The sequence below is a fragment of the Podarcis filfolensis genome, assembly GCF_964270895.1.
Source record: "Podarcis filfolensis genome assembly, chromosome: 2".
Classification (NCBI taxonomy): domain Eukaryota; kingdom Metazoa; phylum Chordata; class Lepidosauria; order Squamata; family Lacertidae; genus Podarcis; species Podarcis filfolensis.
In genome coordinates this window covers 113,217,905-113,239,237 of record NC_139605.1, presented here as the reverse complement: position 1 = coordinate 113,239,237, position 21,333 = coordinate 113,217,905, and the positions used below count along the sequence as shown (strand labels likewise).

Here is a 21,333-nt window from a genome sequence, read left to right as displayed (position 1 = left end):
CCAAATCCACATTATTATTATTTCATCCTTCCTACTATCGTTACAAAATGAAGCCACTTAACGCGTTGCGGTTCTGCAATTGTAGCTGAGCGAGATTATCGTGCAGGCAGGAATCTAAAATGGAAAGTTTAACAATCCGGCTCAAAGAAAAGGAAGATCAGGAAACATACAAAGACCATGGAGAGCAGGGATAGGCAGTGTGGCTCCCCCAAACATCGTCGGACTACAGTTCCCATCATCCTTGACTTAGCCACATTTGCTGGGCATGATGGGAGTTGATCAACACCTGGAGGGCACCATGTTGGCTACCCTTGATTCACAGAAGGGGTAGGAAATCTGTTGCCCTCCAGATCAGGGTTTCCCCAGACTCAGGTCTCCAGCTGGACTACATTTCCCATCATCCCTGACCACTGGTCCTGCACCAGCCCCTAAGAAGATGCCTAGCAAATCACAGACAGGTGCTCTAATTCATGTGCCTGTTTTTGATATGCCTCTACTGATAAAATGCTACCCTCCTGGCTACTGCGCCAAGTGTAGGAGAAAGGGAATGAGCAACCCCTACCAGTACTGAGTGGGACTGCAGACTCTGCCTCTGCACTATATAGAATCATAAAAATGCAAAGTTGGAAGGGACCCCCAAGGGTCATCTAGTTCAACCCCCTGCAATGCAGGAATCTCAGCTAAAGCATCCATGACAGGTGGCCATACAACCTCTGCTTAAAAACCTCCAAGGATGGAGAGTCCACCAGCTCCCAAGGGAATCCATCCCACTGCTCTTGCTCTCAGAAAGTTCTTCCTGGTGTTTAGCCAGAATACATTTGCGTCTGGCCAGCCAGAGCTGGAGAAAACAAGCTTGCTCCATCTTCCATGTGACAGCTCTTTTGATTTTTTTGACGATGGCTATCATATAGGCATCAGACCCATTGATCCCTATGGAATTTACTTCTTCGTAAAAGGCAGCAGTCCCTTGAAACGTGATGGATCCTGACAGCTTGAAGAAGAGGGATTACAGTTCAGTGGCACAGGATATCCTCTTGCATGCAAAAGGTCTCTGGCACAATTTTTGTTATTTCTAGCTTAAAAGGAGATCAGGCAGCAGCAGGTGATGGGAAAGAACTCTCTGTGCCTGAGATCCTGGAAAGCCAGAGTGGAAAACACCGGGCTGGATGAGACAAAAACTCTTGACCTAGTACAAGGTAACTTCCTTTGAAGAAGAATGGAGGGCTTGAATAACAATATTTTGCTAGATTTCAATATGGGCTGCAAGCTTTACCTAGTTTTGAAGCACTTATCAACCTATATAGCATCTTTCTCACCTCGGCAGGTAATTCTCAACGCACCTCACCATGCTGTAACATCTGGAGCGGGGCGTTTTGAGATCTCCAGGCAAGTTGTGAGTGTGCGATGTCAAGAGACAGCGCACTTTTGACACGAAAACAGCTCTGAGCCTGTTTTGAGTACGTATGCACGGGCAGAGAGCAGGAGCTGGCTATTCCGTAATTTTAAAAAATACATTCTAGCCCAATGTCAGTTTTTGGAAGATGGGGAGAGAAGGGGTCTTTCTGGCATTCGTGGAACCACGCAAACAGGGTGGGAGCAGAATCTGAGTCCCAGGGAAGTTTTTGATGTTCGATTATGTTTTTATACGGGCGGGATATAAATAATAAAATTATGATTATGATGCCTCACACAAGGTCAATAGAGCAGATCAGTGGCAGAGAAATGAGAGCAGAAGCCTCTCCTCTGCATCAGCAGCCGTCAGCTCCCCTGTACAGTGGTACCTCGGGTTAAGAACTTAATTTGTTCTGGAGGTCCGTTCTTAACCTGAAACTGTTCTTAACCTGAAGCACCACTTTAGCTAATGGGGCCTCCTGCTGCTGCCGCGCTGCCGGAGCGCAATTTCTGTTCTCATCCTGAAGCAAAGTTCTTAACCCAAGGTACTATTTCTGGGTTAGCGGAGTACCACCAACTGTACCACTAACCCCTTGTAAGCCAAATGGGCACCATCGGCAACAGCAACACCCTCCACCAACAGTCAAGCACACCCCTTCCTCTCCGAATGGCATTCTTAGTGGCTGCCATTGTGTGCTGCCTCATCCATCAGCAACGTCACACTGCCCAAGCTGCTCCTGCTTGCTGACGCTGCAGTTGGTTTCTCTGCAGCGGGGCCAGCGCATAGGGAAGAGGCCATCTCGGCCCACACCCGGCAAGTCCTCGGACCTAGAGCAAACCAGAAACCAGGGAATGGATCTCAGCTGCGCCACTGCACATGTCACAGCAGGAAAAGAAACTGCGGCAGTTTGCACTTCCCGGGCGCTGCTGAAATTCGATCCAAGGCGCCCTCCAGAGCCCCTGCACTGAAGGCTGCTGCTGCCTTGTACCTGGTGACCTGAATTCACCTGACAAAGGCAAATTCAGCAGCTCCCGGGTGGTTCTGGAGCATGTCTGTAAGGCAGATTCACGCTGCCTTTGAAGCAGTCAACAGCTGGCGGCAGTCCTGATGTATTTCGGAATCTAGGCCAGGGAGCTGCTGTTGTTTCCCCCCTCCTCCTCCTCCTTTTTTTTTTAAGCGGTGAAACCCGATTTTCCTCCTTCCTCTGCAGATACGAGCAATGACCCTATTTCGGGCTGGCTAATCTATCACTTTGAAGTTGACTTTTGCATGCATTATTTTACACCTACCTGGATCTAACTAAAGGCTGCAGCTCAACAGGAAAGAAAAAGGAGTCGGGTTTTGCTTGCTTAGCCAATCAATAGGAAAGGCAGCCTCCTCGGCCAATCTCCAATAGCAAACTTCTGGTTCCAAATTCAAGGGCCAAAATGTGGGGCTAATTTGAGGTTCTAATGCTGGCCTCCCCTGAATTCCAACACAAGTATCTAAATGGGTTTGGCAAATTAACTGGGGGGGGTGGGGAGAGAGAGAGAAATCTATTTTATTAAACTGGAGTCAGTGTTAAGGATAACACATTTTGTTAACATGAAAGAAGACACGTTTGGCAGGCAATAGCACATGGCTTCAAGCTGTGTTCAAATCTCTGCTCAGCCAAGAACATGCAAACTATATCTGAGCCTCAGTTCCCATATCCATAAAATGGGGGTTATAATGACCTACTTCACAGCAGGGCTGCTCCGATGGCAGGCAGTATTAAAAAATGTATTTAGCAAAATGTATGAACTGCTCCATCTAGACGTTCTCCAAGTGGCATATAGATAAATCTCACAAAGAAATATATATATATATAAAGCCATCATCGTTCAAAATAAAGATAAAAATCAGCAAGACTGATTTGTTTCAGAACAAATGTAAGTAACTAAATCATGTGTCTGGTTAGGCTTGCCAAAAAAGTTTCCAGCAAAGGATCTGATATCTCAGATTAAAACGCGGGTTGCCAAAATTGGAAGAACGTCTGCATTTGTTGTATCTTGTTAAGGGAGCCCTTTCTAACAGTTGCCAGAAAAGAATGGACACCGTGCTGTGATGTAACCTTGCTGCAAAGGTCAAATGCATCCCTTCCAATGCTAGCATCCTTTGGACACTGGGGTACACTACAAGAAGGGGCAAGTCCCGCCCCTTCCCCCCAAAAACCAGACTCTTCTAAAGAACATCAGTAATCCACAGAAACCACTTGCATGAAGTCACAGCAGTTCCATTAAAAGCAGGTTATAGAACAGGGCTGGGGAAACCGTGACGTTGGAGGACTACAACTCCCATCATTGCTCAAGTTGGCTGGGGCTGATGGAATCTGGAGTCCGCCAACATCTGGAGGGCCACAGACAGAGAGAGATGGATCTTAGGCCCCTAACAAGGGGCTCCCTTGGAGTAGAGAAACCCCTCTGTATTGACCTGAGAATGCAACTTGACCCTGTCTTTGTGGAAAACAGAGTAAAAATCAGTTGTTTGTGGAGTCCTGGCCAACAGCCTGGAATGGAAGCCGTACCAAATTGAACCTAACTGGTCCCATCCGGCCTCCCCACCCAGCGCACCTCGGCTCCCGAGTGATGTCCTTCTGGAGAAGGAGAGGAGGCTGATGCTTCCCTTGCAAAATGGTGATGTGTCAATAAATAAGATTACCCTGAAAGGGAACACGAGTCTAGCTAGGGTCTTAGCTGAAGCCTGCCAGGAGACACTAGCTACTCGTGCAGGCTTTAATCTGCCTGCACGTTCCTTCATCAGTGGAACAGGGGAGGGAGGGGCGGGAGAGGAAAGAGCAGCTCGGTTTTTTGGCTTTAAGTAGGTTAAACAAATCAGAGTGCATCCGTGGGCTTGTTGGAACTGCAGCAGCACTCCCAGAACAGGCAGAGAGCCTGGGAAATAAAGATACCAAATGTGATCACAAGGATATTTGTTTGCTTCACTGAGATGGGGGGGGGGGAGATTGCTAAGGGGACAAAACACTACCAGAGGCCCCCACCCCACAAGTGATATATTTAGAAGCATCTTGGTTCCCAGGGATTGAATGTTTGCTTTTTTTTCCTGCTAAAGGACTGATCAAAGTTGCAAAAACAAGGGATGCCCCCCTTGTTCTGCACAGTTTTAAGGAGTTGGGGATTTCAGGCACCTGAGAACATCAGTCCATTGGTCCATGTGGCTCAGGATTGGCTACAGCGGACTAGGCAACAGCTCTCTCCAGCTTAAAACACCGGGGGTCTTTTCCTGGCCTACCTATAGATGGATTGGACCTGGCGTGTTTTGCATGCCAAGCATGGGCACTGCTGCTGAACTGAAGCCCCATTATAGAATCACAGAATTGCAGAGTTCGAAGGGACCCCATGGGTCATCTAGCCCAGCCCCCCGCGATGCAGGAATCCTGCCCACAGCTGCCCCTGGGTGGGCTCGAACCACCAACCTTCTGGTTAACAGCCAGACGCACTGATCCACTGTCAAGACTAAGGAGAGGCAGTCAAGCTCACACAGACATATTTGGGCTTGTTTTTAAAACCAAGCTGAGGAATTGGGGAGAACAGAATCCAACCTGGTTTGAATATGGGTCTGGTGAGCCTGTTTTCTGACCGGTCCCATGATGCAGTGGGAGATATTTTCACACACCGCTCCTCCGAAGTTTCTGGCAAGCTCGGCTTGTGGTGAGCTGCCTAGGCAACTGGGTTCACCAGAAGCCCATTTACATCAGGGTTAATGGGGGCTTTTCATTTCGCTTTTGTTTTGTCTCCAGTGACCTGGTTTCAGAATGAGTTCAGGAACGGCCCAAGGATGGGATGTGGGGCCTGGGAAACTGAAATGTGGGTCCCCTCCTTGGGGTAAAACTACATTATTATAAAGAGCACATTGCTGCCACGCGTTATTCTGTTGATACAACCCTGACTGCTTCTGGGCAAACCAAATTTAGGAGGGGGCTACGTAACCTTTCCCCAACCTCTTTTTTGCGATTAACTGCCCCCCACCCTCGGCCAGCCCTATTGGCAAGAGGCAACTGCAGGAGACTGCAGCAGAAAGTGGCAGGCACCCCTCTTTCATGCTTCCCCACACCTCCCATGAAAATTGCACCTCCCCAAAGCTGCTGTGCATTAGGAAACCTGTGGCCCTCCGGATCTCGCTGCATCTTCTGTGACCCCTGGCTATGCTGACTGGGGCCGACGGGAGCTGGAGTTCAATAAGATATGGGGGGGCAGGTTCCCCTTAGAAGACGAAGCCATTGGGTCTATATCATAGGTAAAGGGACCCCTGACCATTAGGTCCAGTCGTGGCCGACTCTGGGGTTGTGGCACTCATCTCACTTTATTGGCCGAGGGAGCCATGACTAAGCCGCTTCTGGCGAACCAGAGCAGCGCACGGAAACGCTGTTTACCTTCCCGTCGGAGCGGTACCTATTTATCTACTTGCACCTTGACGTGCTTTCGAACTGCTAGGTTGGCAGGAGCAGGGTCCGAGCAACAGGAGCTCACCCCATCACGGGGATTCAAACCACTGACCTTCTGATCAGCAAGTCCTAGGCTCTGTGGTTTAACCCACAGCGTCACCCGTGTCCCTTATATCATAGGTACCTGTGTGTAATTTTACCACTTGAACTGGTGGCCTTGAACAAGTCTGTCTCACTCAGCAGACCTCACTGCTTTTGGATCAGGGCTGGAAATTTTCCAGGAAGGGGGAAAACATTTTTTGTTCAAGATGGGAGGGCTCAGTTCAACAGGTAACAGGAATCAGAAAGGATAGCCTGCTTATCACCCCTTGCTTCTTTGTTTACCACCCCGGTGAAGGTGTTTCCAAACGCCTGGTAAGGTTCACGGAAGGAATAGCATCCCTTGCAAAGGTAAAGGTTGCTCTGCAATCAAATAGGCGGTAGCCCCACCACGCCCTGACCGCGTCTGCTTTCGCTCCTGGCCCAGCACATCCTGCCTGCCGCGATACATTTTAAAGTTTGATCTCAGCCTCTCTGGCACCTGTGAAAGTGCTGCCGCCGCCTTCAGACAGCGAAGTAGGTCAAAGTCACCGCAACGGGAGAAAGGGCAGGGTGAGGTGGCGCAGCTCCGAGTGAGTCGGGAGGGGGAGCTTTTTGCTGCAGAGTTCATCATCCCCAGCTGCACGGCTTCAGCAGGGGAGCTCCCAGACTCAAAGCAAGAGACGGGAAACCAAAGCAGGTTTGTGAATAGTCCCCAACCCACGGGCAGCGGAGGTTTTGGAAACTGGAAGGAAGCTGTTCGACAAGTCAAGGAACAAGCAGTCTCCCCTTCCAATTTGCAAACGTTTTCCTATCCAAGTTGTCCCATTTCTGTTTGATGCATGGGGGCTCCCTGTCTCCCCCCCCCCCGGTTCTTTCCACCTCCCTTCTGGGGCTATTGATAGGAAACAAACAACTGACATAAATATAGTAATAACCCTGACCATTAGGTCCAGTCTGCGACCGACTCTGGGGTTGTGGCGCTCATCTCGCTTTATTGGCCGAGGGAGCTGGCGTACAGCTTCCGGGTCATGTGGCCAGCATGACTAAGCCGCTTCTGGCGAACCACAGCAGCGCACAGAAACGCCGTTTACCTTCCCGCCGGAGCACTACCTATTTATCTACTTGCACTTTGACGTGCTTTTGAACTGCTAGGTTGGCTGGAGCAGGGACCGAGAAACAGGAGCTCACCCCGTCGCGGGGATTCGAACCACTGACCTTCTGATCGGCAAATTCTAGGCTCTGTGGTTTAACCCACAGTGCCACCCGCGTCCCTTGACATAAATATGGACCCCAGCATTTGTGGCAGACTTGCTGCATAGCTGAACTGTCAAACACACCATTGCCCCTATTTACCAGGGAGAATCCCTACTTTTTGCTGCCGGTCCCTGGTCTCTATTCTGTCTTTTGGGAAGATGCTGGAGTCCGTGCACTCATTTTAAAAATGCATTCTGTGTTGCACACACAGGTGCATTATAGTTCTTCAGGGTTCATGTCCATCTCCCAGGTTTCTAGACCTAGAAAACTTGAGGGGAGAGGGCAGAAAGAGGAGATGTATGCAGTGGTGATATATATATAAATGCATGCTTGCAAATATACCCCAGATGCTGTAGATTGCTCCCCTCCTTTACCCCATCTACCTTTCACTGCCCATCCAGATAGTAAAAGTTCTTGGTTGTGCTTGTGTTGCAGCTACCCTAAAAGTCGGATCCACTGAGAGACTCAACGTGCTATTAAACAATTTTTAAGTTGCTGTTGTTGTTTTCAACTATTGCACTGCAAACACATTCTTTTCCAGCCAGTGCCGGAGAGGCTATTACAGAGTAAATGAATACAAACACCCAATTAAAGAAGAAAAAGAAGAAGAGCCTCAGGAAGAGGTGCTTGGCATTTCAAACACACAAATGACCTTATTTCCGAAGTGCTGGAATGTGTGGCCTAATTAAGACATCCCCAGACTTAAACTAGCTGAGCCGTCATGGCCCAGCTTTTCCCAGGGAACTGTGGGAAATGTAGTTCTGTAAAGTAGGCCGGGGCTCTCTACATCCAAACGCTCAGCACCAGCGCCAAACTACAATTCCCAGGGTTCTTGGGGAAGCCGTGAGTGCAGAAAAAACCAACAACCACCTATCCAGCCAGGAGGGTGAAATGACAAAAGGCTCTTGAGAGCAACAGGGCTGCCAGCACATCTGAAGCCCTGATGCGACTCATTCCTGGCCAAGGCAGGCCTCTCTCTTTTTGGTCTTTTTTACCATTCTTTTGGTCACACCAACTCCAGGTTGGGACCATTCTTAGTAACTGGATCACACTTTTGTGGTAGGCATGATAAAGACCCCCGCCAGAGGGATACCTCTGTGGCATCCAAACCCCCTTCAGCACAGGAGATGGGGAGGCTGGACCGTTTCGTAAATCACCGACAGGGCCACCTGATTCTCCCTTACACAAACACAGAAATTGGCAGTTGCAACACAGCTACCTCCATAATACCCAATTTCTAAGGCTTTTCCCCACTGACCTAGATTAAGCACCCAAAAAATACCCTCCAGTTTTCACTCTAGAAAGGAGGGGAGTCCACCTGTTTGTCTCTCACCGAACACCATCATATCTGATCAAGAGGCATCTCTAGACACAGAGGGGCGCAAGTGCCAAGCATGAGAGGTTGGTTACGTGGTTCTATGAGCCATGACCTTGGCATGCTTGCAGCATGGGCCTCTCCTTCCATCACCCCATATGGGGTGCCATATAGATCAGCCCATTTTGCACCTGGCTTTTGGCCCATTTGCGACCAAGTGAAGATGCCTGGACGCTGCGATGGCACCTGACATTTCCACCATCTGGGGATCGCTGGGACAGGACTTTTCTTGGGGTCCAAGGATTACACATACATGAGGGAGGTGGATGGATGGGTGGATGGTGGAAGGGCCCTGGGTGAAAGGCAGGGAAGATCTCTGAGGCTGAGAGCCAGGGAGAAGGAAGGGAAGCTCCCAGGTGAGATTTGGGAGGGATCCCCACTTTCTGTGCATGACGTGGGTTAAGAGCTACCTTTGCGAGAGGACTCTGTGCTTTTTCTTCTCTCTGTTTTTATTTTATTTTTATTTAGCTTGGTTTCTTTTATCTTACTGTATTATGAAAAAGCTTTAATAAAATATTATGGGGGGGTGGGAATGAATGTGGCCTAGAGAAAAAAGTTTGAGAACCATAGGTCTACACTACAATCAAACTTGGTAATGTTTTTAATCTTTTGATGTCTTACTGTGTTTTAATTTGTTGGAAGCCGCCCGGAGTCGCTGGAGTAACCCAGTAAGATGGGTGGCAATAATAATAATAATAATAATAATAATAATAATAATAATAATAATAATAATGGCTCCATCCACTACTGCCTCTGATCAACCTTACCACTGCAGTACCACCTGCGCCTGTACAATTAGTATGGGGTGGGTGGAGGGTGAACATTCTTACATTCTTATATTCAAGGGAAAGTTGTAAAATAAGGTCCGTGTCCTAAATGGCACAGATCCTACCATTCACACATAAGCTAAATGTCGTTTACTGCTTCTGCAAGCAGTGTGCATACTGCTTTGCTGCATGCACACTGGGTATTTGCTGTTTCACGATCCCAGAGTCTAGACTAATCTGCTCCTTGTGAATGTGTTATCTTTAGGGTGCCAGGGGAATGGGTGCCTGTGGGCAAAGGGCCAACCTCAGGCTAATTTTCATCGTGAGATGAGTGCTGTGTGCAGAGATCACTGATTATTGCACTCTGTGCTTCTATAAGTGGACAAGGATGTGCAAACATAGCAGGAGATCGTTGGCTGCACGCCCAAAATAACACAGCTTATGAAACAGGTTTGGAAACACTAGTAAAAAAAAAAAATTGCAGAAAGCAATGCCTACATGCACACATGGGGAATGACTTCAGCAGATGGGATCTGATATAAAGCCCTGCCGTTCAAGTGGGCTTCTTCTCTGCTAATTTCAAGGGCAGTTTTGCACATAAACACTTTTGAAGTGAATGGGGAAGCCCTGATGCAAAGGTGAGCTCTAGGAAACAGATAAGGAAGTGCAGGGAATTGCAGCCGTGTGCAAAACAGAAACAGTAAGTGAGAATGCCTCATATACCCCATACGTTTAAAGCCCTTGACTTTCCCCAAGAATCCTGGAGCTGTGGCTTCTCAAAGGCACTGGAAATTGTAGCTCTGTGGTGGGCACAGTTCCCAGCATTCTTTGGGGCAGCAATGTGTTTTAAATATATGGTGTGCACAGGCAGCCAGAGAGAGAATATGGTTCAATGAAGCATACTTGTGTCTCCTTTAACTGTTGCAACATATTCTAGTTAGAAGGGGCAAAATTTCACCAATGGGTGACCAGCTCCTCGGCCAACCCATCAGGTGCCCTTCCGATGCAGTTGAACTTCCATCAACCCCAGGCAGCATGACCAATGGCCAGGGATGATGGGAGTCAGAGTCCAACCACATCTGGAGGGCCATAGGGGAACTGCAGTCTGGGGCCCAAAAAATATTTCACTACGTGCACACAACTCAATGCTCCCTCCCCATATACACACCTTTGGAAACTAAAACATGAAATATTTCCGAATAGCCATTAGCCAAGATACAATACAAAAGACAAATTAATTTCCTGCCTCCCTTATCTTGAGTTTTTAAAGCACTTTTCTCATTCCTTACAAATGAAGCAGGGAGCAAAAAAAAATTGTCTGTTGATTAAAACCAAGCGGACCCCCACTGAGGGACAGACACAATTGCTTACTGGTCTGAGAATTCGGCCACCAGTTGTCCTTTATCAGACAAATCTGTGGTAGGCAACTGGCATCCCATAGGAAGAATTTGGCCCACAGAAAACTGGCATTTCAAGTGGATAAAAACCCTCTGGCTACAGTCAGGTTCCCCATAATTGGCTTTGAGGGGAAGGGGAAATTGTTAGAAATGTATGGACGGGATTCACCTTCTGTGGTGGTGTCCGAAGAATATTCTGTAGCCTTTTAAATGTATCTGTGGGAAGTGAGGGTGTATTGTTTTGCTGTTTCATTTTACTTATGTACTTGTTTTTATCCTGTATTTTATTCTGTGAACCGCCCTGGGATTTTATGATGAAGGGCGGTATAGAAATCTGATTAATAATAATAAATGTAATAACCTCCAGAATAGCATACACAAGGTGTCGTTCTGTCTGGCCAGCTGCAACGCATTCACCACAGCACCTTTAATACTAGTCTAGAAGGAATTTCAGCAGGTGTAGCTTACATGTAAAATTATTGTTGTTCTATTTATTATATATATAATTTATTTACATCCGGCCTTTTTCCCTGACAGGGATTCACTAATGACCACTAAGGATTTCTTCTACCACTGCAGAGTTTCCTTCATGAGGAAACGCCCAAGGCTGCTTTGAACCAGCTCAGATGATCTGCTACATCTATCCAAGTCTCAACCGCTCTGACCAACAGTGGCTACCCTTTGGGTCACAGTTTGACCAGCAAGCTCACTGCAATGTTCCAAACCAGCGACGTCCCAGGCCGAACGGGGTGGAATACAATCTTGAACTTCACATGAACCTTGAAGAGGAATCTCAGCCTTGTAAATGGAATCGGCCTCCGAAAATTTGGCAAGCGGGACACTCCTATCCCAGCCCATGCCAGCACTCAAGATCTTTAACTACTGAAGAGATAAAATAGCAGCACACCTGGGTGCTGAAAGCAGGCACATCCATGCACACCTTCCGCCTCCTCCTCCTCAACAGCCCGTGAGTCACCTGGCAATCTTACTCAAGCAGTGATTAGCTGGAGAAAACCTTGGGCACGTTCAGTTAAGGCCTGCAGCGCTCAAGTCAGGAGACTGCGGTGTCAGGTGAGCACCAAGCAAGTGGTAATCACGTGCAGGTATACCCAGGATCCTCCAAGCAAGGGACCTGTCAAGGCTGCCGCTCCCATCAGACGGATTAGGCAGATGGATGCTGGTTCAGGGACTCAGCCCAAAGTCTCGCAGGACACCTTGAATGTCTTGCAGCGGGGAGGGTGAGCCTTGGTGGCCCACATTCCACCACTGGTTCTTTGAGGAAATTCAACTTTGAATTAAGGGATAGGGTTTAAGGAAGAAAGTTGTCCCAGTTACAAAGAAAAGGGGGGGAAATGGGGGGGAAATGCAGAACCTCCACATTTTAATGGCACCCCCCCCCCCGTTTAGGTTTTGTATGTTGTACCACGGCTATGTCCCAGTGAGCTTCATAATATTAAAAAATGCAGAACCTCCACATTTTAATGGCACCCCCTCTGTTTAGGTTTTGTATGTTGTACCACGGCTATGTCCCAGTGAGCTTCATAATATTATTATTTTTAAGGGGAAAGTTACTAGGAGATACCAGCTTTACTGGGACGCGGGTGGAGCTGTGGTGTAAACCAATGAGCCTTGGGCTTGCCGATTGAAAGGTTGGCGGTTCTAATCCCCGCAATGGGGTGAGCTCCTGTTCTTTGGTCCCATCTCCTGCCAACCTAGCAGTTCGAAAGCACCTCAAAGTGCAAGTAGATAAATAGGTACCACTCCGGCAGGAAGGTAGAACGGCGTTTCCGTGCGCTGCTCTGGTTCGCCAGAAGCGGCTTAGTCATGCTGGCCACATGACCCGGAAGCTGTATGCCGGCTCCCTCGGCCAATAAAGCGAGATGAGCGCTGCAACCCCAGTTGTTCGCAACTGGACTTAACCGTCAGGGGTCCTTTACCTTTTTTACCAGTTTTATTATGAAATATGACCGCCACAAGGAAGGCTTTGGTGATAAAATACACTTGCAGTCCCATTGTTTGATGAAGCAGAATACCCCGCAGAATACAGAAGTTGGCCAGCCCTGCCTTCAAGAGTGTGTGTGTGTGTGTTTCCTGCAGCCATCAATCATTGGGGAGGGGGGAGGCATTGCTCTCAAATGGGTCCTAGTAGAAGGGAATACCCAAGTCTCCAAGGGTACCAATAGTTGCACACGTACTGTACTTCTGTAGGCACTTGATAAAAGATAAGGCGCTGTTATCACTAGAAGGCAAACAGGATGGACTTAGTCATGCACAGAGGTTGAAATAAATGGGGCTTAAGTTAGTCATCCAACCCAATTTTAACCCAGAACTGGAAAGTGACATCTCAAGAGATTGTAGCACAATGCACAGTGTCCACATGTGTTGTCGTGAATCACCACGGTAGCCTCCTAGAACGATAAGGAAACCTTCAAGAGGCCATTGTGACGTCACAACAGTTCCAGAATTTCTGAATGCTGCATTGCCCCAGTGGAGAAGGCACAGCAGCTTCCCCAGCCAGGGGGGGGGGGACACATCACAGTGATGTTAAGCTTCACGGTGGAATTTAAGTGCAACTTGATGGCACCTTGCACACACCCCACCTCCAAACTGCAGTAGGGCTAACCCCATCTAATGCTATTGACCCAGAAGTGGCCCCAGAGCAGTGACATGTCGCTCCTGCTTCTTGCCCTGCTGCCCCAATGATCCCTGGGACTAGAAACGTCCAAGTTCTTTTAATGCAAGTGCGCATGAAATACAAAAAAAATAGTATTTATTCCTCAAAGGAGTTCAAGGCAGCATGCATGTTGCTCCATTCAATTCTAATGACAAACCTGCAAGGTTGGTTGGGTTGAGAGGCCAGTGTGGCTTTCACACAGCCACCGAGTTCATTCTATTCCTCAGCGAAATTTGAACCCAAGTCCGGCACTCTGTGGCTACCAAGGAACTTCTGGGGGTTAACAGGAAATCTGTGGGGCTCTTAATGCTATGAAACGCTTCCCCTACACTGCACTCCAAAAGCTTCTTATAGATGATTTAGCAGGAATGAGGGGCGGGGGAGGAGACACGGGGCAACCCAGGGCTCTGCAACTCTGCAATCAGGTCACAGTGTCCCCCACAAAGACTGCACAGCAGAGGACTCCTTGTGACTCCTTATTCCAGAGATCTGTAGTAGATGGGAGAACCCCCCCCCCCTTACACATATGGAAGGCACTCTTGCATGAATATAAGGATGCGTAACCCAGCCTGGCTCTGTTTGTAACCTTCTTCACTAAAACAAACAAATGAAAATTCTGCAGCAAGCTCAATCCGCGCCAATGCAAGAAAAAATCAGGCAGCCTGTGTAAACGCTGCAAATTAAATAAATTTGCATCTATCTGCTTTTTGGGGGCATAATTTATTCTGCTTCTGCTAAAAGGACAGGCAAAGAGCTATGCAGGTCACCAAGACCCATCTCCTGGTCCATGGAAGCCTTGCTAAGATATCTCCCCCCCCCCATCTGAGATTTCAGCCAGCATTGCCACTACTGCCACCAAGCATTGATTAAGGACTAGAAACTTGCCCTTTTAAAACAAAAAAGTTGATATTTTCACAGGATGCTGAACTCTACGCTAGGCAGCCTTCCCTGCTGTGATGGAATGATTATCGCTTTCTGAGTAAAAGAGGACACAGCCCAAGGTCCCATATCCTTAGCATCTACCAGGGGAAGAGAATTCAAGCTGGGAAGGAAATACCTTTACCCGAGACCTGCCAGTCTGGGCTGGATGGTCTGATTCTGTGCAAAGCAGCACTTGCTCATCTCTCCAATGTAAAAAGCTGGCTCTCTTTACACTGGCCCACTTTCCTGGGTTAACCTCATCTCACCCCGCTTTCAGCAACCCTGTTCCCCTAAAACTCAACTTCCCACTTGGTAGGTCTCCACACGCATCAATTCGTACATCCCAGAGGTGTACATCCTGGGGGTGACTGCTAGACCCCTCCAATTTGCACACATACACACAGAGCTCTCCAAACCTGCAATATTTCCACCCTCCTTTTTGCACAACAGCCGAGGACAAAACAGAAATGAGTTGCAGTTTTTCAGAGCCTGCCAGTCAGATGCCACGGGGCTTGTTTACCGAGGTGCACGAATCCCGGGGCATTCCCGCGACTCAAATGCATGCTATTTTATCAAAACAAATTTCCAAGGCAAGTAGTAATTTTACGCATCAGAACTACTTCCCACATTGCAGCATTAATTTTCTCATTCCTTGACTGCCCCTGCACGTCTTTCAGGCTGGCTCCCTCCCTCCCTCTCCTTTCCACTTAAACAACCATTCCAGTACCAACCGAAACCATATTTCTATTTTCTCCCTCCACCGCCACCCCGCTCTTCATGCAAAGAAATAAAAAGGGGAGGAAATCAGGCATAAAAGGCTCTTTAGAAACCCCCACTCACAATTCAGAAATGTACGCTTCGGCTAGGAAAATACCAAATGTCTAAAAATAACGCAAGGGGATTTCTGTGCGCGCTGATGTGTGTTTTTCTAAATGGGAAATGAATTAAATCCCAGACTTATGAACGCCTTCCGGTGCCGGGAATCTAACCTGATAGGATATCCTATCCTAGGATATTGCCACTGAAAAGAACGTTAAAAACCCGGCTTATATATGGCACAAAGATGATTGCATTTTGCAAACGGCTTGCAAAAAAACACAAACCCAAAAAACACAAACCCGGGTGCAGTCTCTCCTCTTTTTTCGCATTCCCCCTTTAGCGCCCACCCACTTCCAGAGAACTGATGCCATCTCCTACGATCCGCTAAAATCCTAGCGAGAGAGAAGAGTTTGCAGCATCACGGCAACGCTCGCCGGCTTACCCGAATTGTTATCCATGTTGCTGCGTCTCCAGGCGCCCGGCTTCCGTTTGCAGATTTGACTCCGGGTTTGCAAGGGAGAAATCGCGACGAGCCGTTGCAATAGACCTGTGCGGTGCGTGTGTGCTTGCAAACGAGGCGCCCCCCTCCAAGCGGCCGAAAATAAATAAATAAATGGAAATAACGATCGGCGGAGCAAGTAGGCTAAGCGCTAAGGGAACCCTCTGCGGCTTCCCTCCTTCCCCCTCCCTTGCTTTCTCCCGCGGGTGCGAGTGTGCGCGTGCTCGCTCGCTTGCTTGCTTGCTCCCGAGCTGCGAAATGGTTTCAGGTTCCCGAAAGCGGCGTTTTTGCAGCCTGCTGCCACTTCCACGTGCTTCCAAGCCCGGCTCCGGCTGCAGATTCCCCCCTCTCCACCACCACCCCCCTTACTCCGGCGCTCCCTGGATTGTATAGACGTGGGTGAGGCTTGCTCGCTTGCTGCTGCTGCTGCTTCTTTTTTGCTTGTTCAACTCGGGGATTAGCCGCTCCTGTTTTCGAGCCAGGAGGGAGCGGGGGAGGGAAGATCTGGCTTGCCTCGGCGGCTGGCTCATGTGTAGCCTGCATGTGACAGCATCGGAGGCATGCCCCACTGACACACATTTCAGGCAGCCCAAGCGATGACATCAGCTCCCGCGGCCGCACATGGGCAGCAAGGCGGAGGAAGGGGAAGGGGAGCTCGGCCTCGCTTCACACACACATTGCAGCAGCAGCAGCAGCCCAGATCGGGGGGGGGGGGAGAGAGCACCCCCCCCACGCACGCACCCACCCACCGATCGCGTCCCCCGCACCCACCCGCCGCCTGGCACGGCCCCATCTGGGACACAGGCAAGCTGCAGTTCCCAGCTTATTGTCAGCAGAGAAAGGGGTCACGTCCTGATTTGCCCCAGAAGGGAGCCAAGCTGCCGCTCTGGATCCCGGGTGTGTGGGGGGGGCGAGGATGACTTGGGGAAGGGGGAGAGTGGGGGGGGGGCGATTAACCGGAGGTGGAGCTGGGGCATTCTCGGGTCTGCTCAGAAGCACTGTCTTCTTCGTGGTGGTTCAATAAAATAAAAAGTGGTATAAAAAGGTAAAGGGTGAGAGGGGACTCCTTGTCTCTTCACAGAGCCACAGTTCCCAGAGCTCCGTGGGAAGAGGGTTGGACTGTTAAACCTCTTTAAGAATTGTGGCTTTGCAAGGGGAATAGGGTTCTCCTAACAGCTCTCAAGGGACGCGGGTGGCAGTGGCGTAGCGTCGGTTGTCAGCACCCGGGGCAAGGCAAGTAATTTGCGCCCCCTAACCCGTGGATTTGCGCCCCCTAACCCGTGGATTTGCCCTAACCCCAGATGTTGCGCCCGGTGCGGCCCGCCCCCCCCCTGCACCCCCCACGCTACGCCACTGGCGGGTGGCGCTGTGGGTTAAACCACAGAGCCTAGGACTTGCTGATCAGAAGGTTGGTGGTTCAAATCCCCGTGACGGGGTGAGCTCCCATTGCTGGGTCCCTGCTCCTGCCCACCTAGCAGTTCGAAAGCACCCCTAAGTGCAAGTAGATAAATAGGTACCGCTTTATAGTGGGAAGGTAAACGGCGTTTCCGTGTGCTGCGCTGGTGCCGGCTCGCCAGAGCAGCTTCGTGACATTGGCCACGTGACCCGGAAGTGTCTCCGGATAGCGCTGGCCCCCGGCCTCTTAAGTGAGATGGACGCACAACCCTAGAGTCGGACACGACTGGCCCGTACGGGCAGGGGTACCTTTACCTTTACCTTTAACAACTCTCAAGGGACGTGGGTGGCGCTGTGGGTTAAACCACAGAGCCTAGGACTTGCCGATCAGAAGGTTGGTGGTTCAACTCCCCGCGACAGGGTGAGCTCCCGTTGCTGGGTCCCTGCTCCTGCCAACCTAGCAGTTTGAAAGCATGTCAAAGTGCAAGTAGATAAATAGGTACCGCTCCAGCAGGAAGGTAAATGGCGTTTCCGTGCGCTGCTCTGGTTCGCCAGAAGCGGCTTAGTCGTGCTGGCCACATGACCCGGAAGCTGTATGCTGGCTCCCTTGGCCAATAAAGCGAGATGAGCGCCGCAACTCCAGAGTCGGCCACGACTGGACCTCATGGTCAGGGGTCCCTTTACCTTTTCAATAACTCTCAACATGCTTAACAAACTACAGTTCCCAGGATTCTTTGGGAGAAACCATGATTTGTAAAAGCGGAACATTACTGCTTTAAATGTAAGGTGCGGGTGGAGTCATAGTTGTGGGGGGCAAAGGAGGGCCAATAAAGTGAAATGAGCGCCGCAACCCCAGAGTCGGCCACGACTGGACCTCATGGTCAGGGGTCCCTTTACCTTTACCTAAATTGTCTCAACTGAAGGAACTCTTTTAGGAATTGTATGTAGAACACAGATGGGATCATCTTATGAAATCTGGGTATGCTTAAAGCTTACTGAAATAAATCAAATCAGAGCAATAAGATGTAAGAACAGCCCAAAGGCCTATCTCGTCCTGCATTCTGTTTTCACAGTGGCCATCCAGATGCCTATGACAAACCCACAAAAAGGGGATAGATTAATAATAATAATTTATAATAATAGTTTATTATTTGTACCCCACCCATCTGACTGGCTTGAACTAGCCCTCCTTTGCTGTTGTTGTCCCCCATAACTATGACTCCACGAAGCAATGGTCTACAGTGGTGCCTCGCAAGATGAAATTAATTCGTTCTGCGAATTTTTTCGTCTAGCGAATTTTTCGTCTTGCGAAGCACGAAATCCCATAGGAATGCATTGAAAATCAATTAATGTGTTCCTATGGTCAAAAAAAGTCCAAACAAAGCCAAATTTGGTACAACAAGAGTTTATTAAGTGCTCTTTAAAGTCACACATACTGTGAAGAGCATTTCAAAATTCAAACCCAGAAATTTTTTAAAAAAACAGTAGAGTGGCCCAATGGTCACAGAAAATCATAAAAATGCAGGGGAAAAAACACACAAGCTTCCAGATTCTTGCAAACCCCTCCCCAACTGTTCCCCCAGCCACCTAGCACACAGAAATTCAAATCCAGAATTTTTTTTAAAAAACAGCAGAGTGGCCCAATGGTCACAGAAAATCATGAAAATGCAGGAAAAAACCACAAGCTTCCAGATTCTTGCAAACCCCTCCCCAACACCAAGTCCTTGAATTCCAAACACCCCAACCCAAAATCCAACCCCCCAAAAAAAAGTTTTAAAAGCTTAACTTACCAAATGGCTGCAAAAGAAGTTTTGGAAAAGCTTCAAAAATCACCAAAGTCTTTAAAAACCTCAAAAAAGGCTACTATGTACACTGCGTTCTATGAGTTGCTCCTGGAAGTCAAGTCGCAACTGTATTAACGGTGTTAAGAAAAAGGAAACAAACTTGCAAGACGTTTTCGTCTTGCGAAGCAAGCCCATAGGGAAATTCGTCTTGCGAAGCAGCTCATAAAACGGAAAACCCTTTCGTCTAGCGAGTTTTCCGTCTTGCGAGGCATTCGTCTTGCGGGGCACCACTGTATTGTTGTTCTGCCCTGTCTGAAGCCGGCTTGCTCCTCTGCCAGAACTGCCTCAGTTTCCATCCAGTCCATTAGTTTGATGTGGAGGTGTTTGGCATACAGTTTGCTGGGGATAGTATGGAGGCTAATGGGTCTATAGCTCGCTGGATCTGCCATAGGACCCTTTTTATAGATTGGAATAATTACTGCCTCTGTCCAGCAACCAGGTATTATGCCTGTTGAATCGATGTATGTAAATATTGATGCCATTATAGGAGCCCACCAACTGATATTGTTCTTCATGAGCTCTGCTGGAATGTGGTCTATGCCCGGGGCTTTGTTGTTTTTCAGTTGGGCAATTAGTTTCCCCACCTCCTCTATGGAAACAGGAGGCCAATATGGTAAATTCTCGGAGTAGGCACTTGGATCATTGTGCTGAGCTTTGTCGTCATAGAAGAGGGTTTGAAAATATTTCATCCACTCCTGGGGTTCTACAGTACATGTGGAACCAATCCGCTCCTGGCCCAGGAGGCCCATAATGGTACGCCAGAAGGAGGTTGAGTCTTTCTCATTCGAGGCCTTCACTAAATTACACCAGGCCAATCTCTCAGCTTTTTGTTTTTTACCTTTAATAGCTGTTTGAGCTGTTTGTAGTTTCGTCTTAAATAGATGTAAGCCATAAATAGCGAGGGTGCTCCGGTGTTTCTGTAATTCCGATAGGTTGCTCTCAGACGTTTCCTTGCTTGTCTACACTCCAAATCAAACCATCTCTCTTGATCCTTTGCCCGCTTTGTAACAGAATTAAGTATCTCAGTTGTTAAGAAGGTCTTTAGTCTTGCTAATAACTCGTTGAACGAGTCCATGGCCTTTCCCCCGGTATTAGCTGATACAATGGCTGAGTAGATGGTCTTCATGTCTTCCGAATGGAGGAGCTAAGTTAGCTCTGTATTGAGCATGGGGGTCCATTTAATTCTTCTGGGGGCCAGTGATCCCAGATTAATGATGGGGGTGTAGTAAAGGTTAGCCATGGGTTTGTTAAATGATGGGCCATTGAGCGCTAAAATTAGTGGGAGGTGGTCGCTTTCGGTGTTATGTACCACTTGAAACTTCGACCCAGAGTTATAGGCGAATCTTGATATCAGAATATAGCCTATCACACTTCCTCCCATCTTTGAAAAATGGGTATACTCCCCTGGGCGATCCTCTTCCTTACTACCGTTTAATATCATCAGCTCCCTTCTTTTTGCGACCTGGGCTAGACATAGCCCCGAGAAGTTGCATTTATTATCTTTAGAAAGTCATGAAACGCCTGCTTCGGTTGGACTTTCAGGGTCCTGAATCTGATTATATTGGCTGTAAAGATTGTTATCATCAATTCCCATACGGGCGTTGAAATCCCCCCCGATTATAATCGGTGTAGAAGGGTGGGAAGATTCTATGGACTCTAGGAATGCCTCTAACTCTGCCCAATTAGCTTTCACTATAGATTTTTTTTGGCAGGGGGGCAGATAGACATTGACCACTACCAGTGCATCTCTCTTAAATTTGAGTAGGACTGCCGTGGCTAGTGAATTGCAGTTTGGGAGGGCTTTTAAGGAATGTTCAAGCTCTGTGGAGATAAGGCTAGCTAAACCTCCACTAGGCCTACCTCCCCTCACATATGGAGTAGCAAATAGGGAGTGACAAGAATACCCATTGAACAGAATGGGGTCGCTGTGCCAGGTCTCCTGCAGGAGGATGATATCGAATCGCTTAAGAAACATTGCAAGTTGTTGATTGTTTTTCTTAGCGCGCCATCCTGCAGTGTTCCAGGACAGCAGCTTTAATTCTTTGTCCCTCCATGGTGTAGATTTGTTGGGTCCACGGTGTCCAGTGACCCCTTTACATCTAAAAAAACACTCCCATTAAGTTTGTCAATAGGCATCTGCTGCATAAGGGAATGATTATCCATAACTCTTGGGGACTTAAGGGGGTGGTTTGGACTTGGGGGAGTAGCTATTTCATTTGGGGAGAGTTTTAGATAGTTGAACCAGGTACTTGGAGATGTGACAGTCTGTTTTAGTTTTGCCTTACCATACACCAGCGGGGGCTGCGATTGGTCTTCCGAATCTACACATTTAAAGGCGCCTCCCACCGTCCTCTTGTCCACTAGGCACTTGGGGGATATAGGCCATGTGTGTGAGCCTTCCGTAGTCTCAACATGGGCCTCCTTTTTGGTCAGTCTGCTTCTCAGGGTGTCCAGTCTAACCAAGATTTCCTTTTGGGCTGGCATCTGCAGT

The 21,333-nt window shown here is 48.5% G+C and overlaps 1 protein-coding gene and 1 long non-coding RNA gene across 6 annotated transcripts in view; one reads left to right on the top strand and one right to left on the bottom strand.

The window, feature by feature from the left end:
* Positions 1-21,333, bottom strand: part of LOC310755874 (nuclear receptor subfamily 1 group D member 1-like) — a 56,997-nt gene that overhangs the window by 22,215 nt on the left and 13,449 nt on the right. Inside the window, exon 1 of one of the 5 annotated variants that reach the window (XM_083599270.1) lies at positions 15,547-16,174. The exons of the other annotated variants lie outside the window; for them this stretch is intronic. Coding sequence (XP_083455396.1) covers positions 15,547-15,562 — 16 coding nt within the window. The 5' untranslated portion in view covers positions 15,563-16,174. Of the gene's footprint in view, positions 1-15,546; positions 16,175-21,333 lie in introns of those variants that run through there. 5 annotated transcript variants of the gene reach the window in all.
* LOC310755986 overlaps positions 18,691-21,333 on the top strand; it is a 39,916-nt gene continuing 37,273 nt past the window's right edge. The window contains exon 1 of the long non-coding RNA XR_014544604.1: positions 18,691-19,082. This is a non-coding gene — a long non-coding RNA (uncharacterized lncRNA). The remainder of the gene's footprint in view (positions 19,083-21,333) is intronic.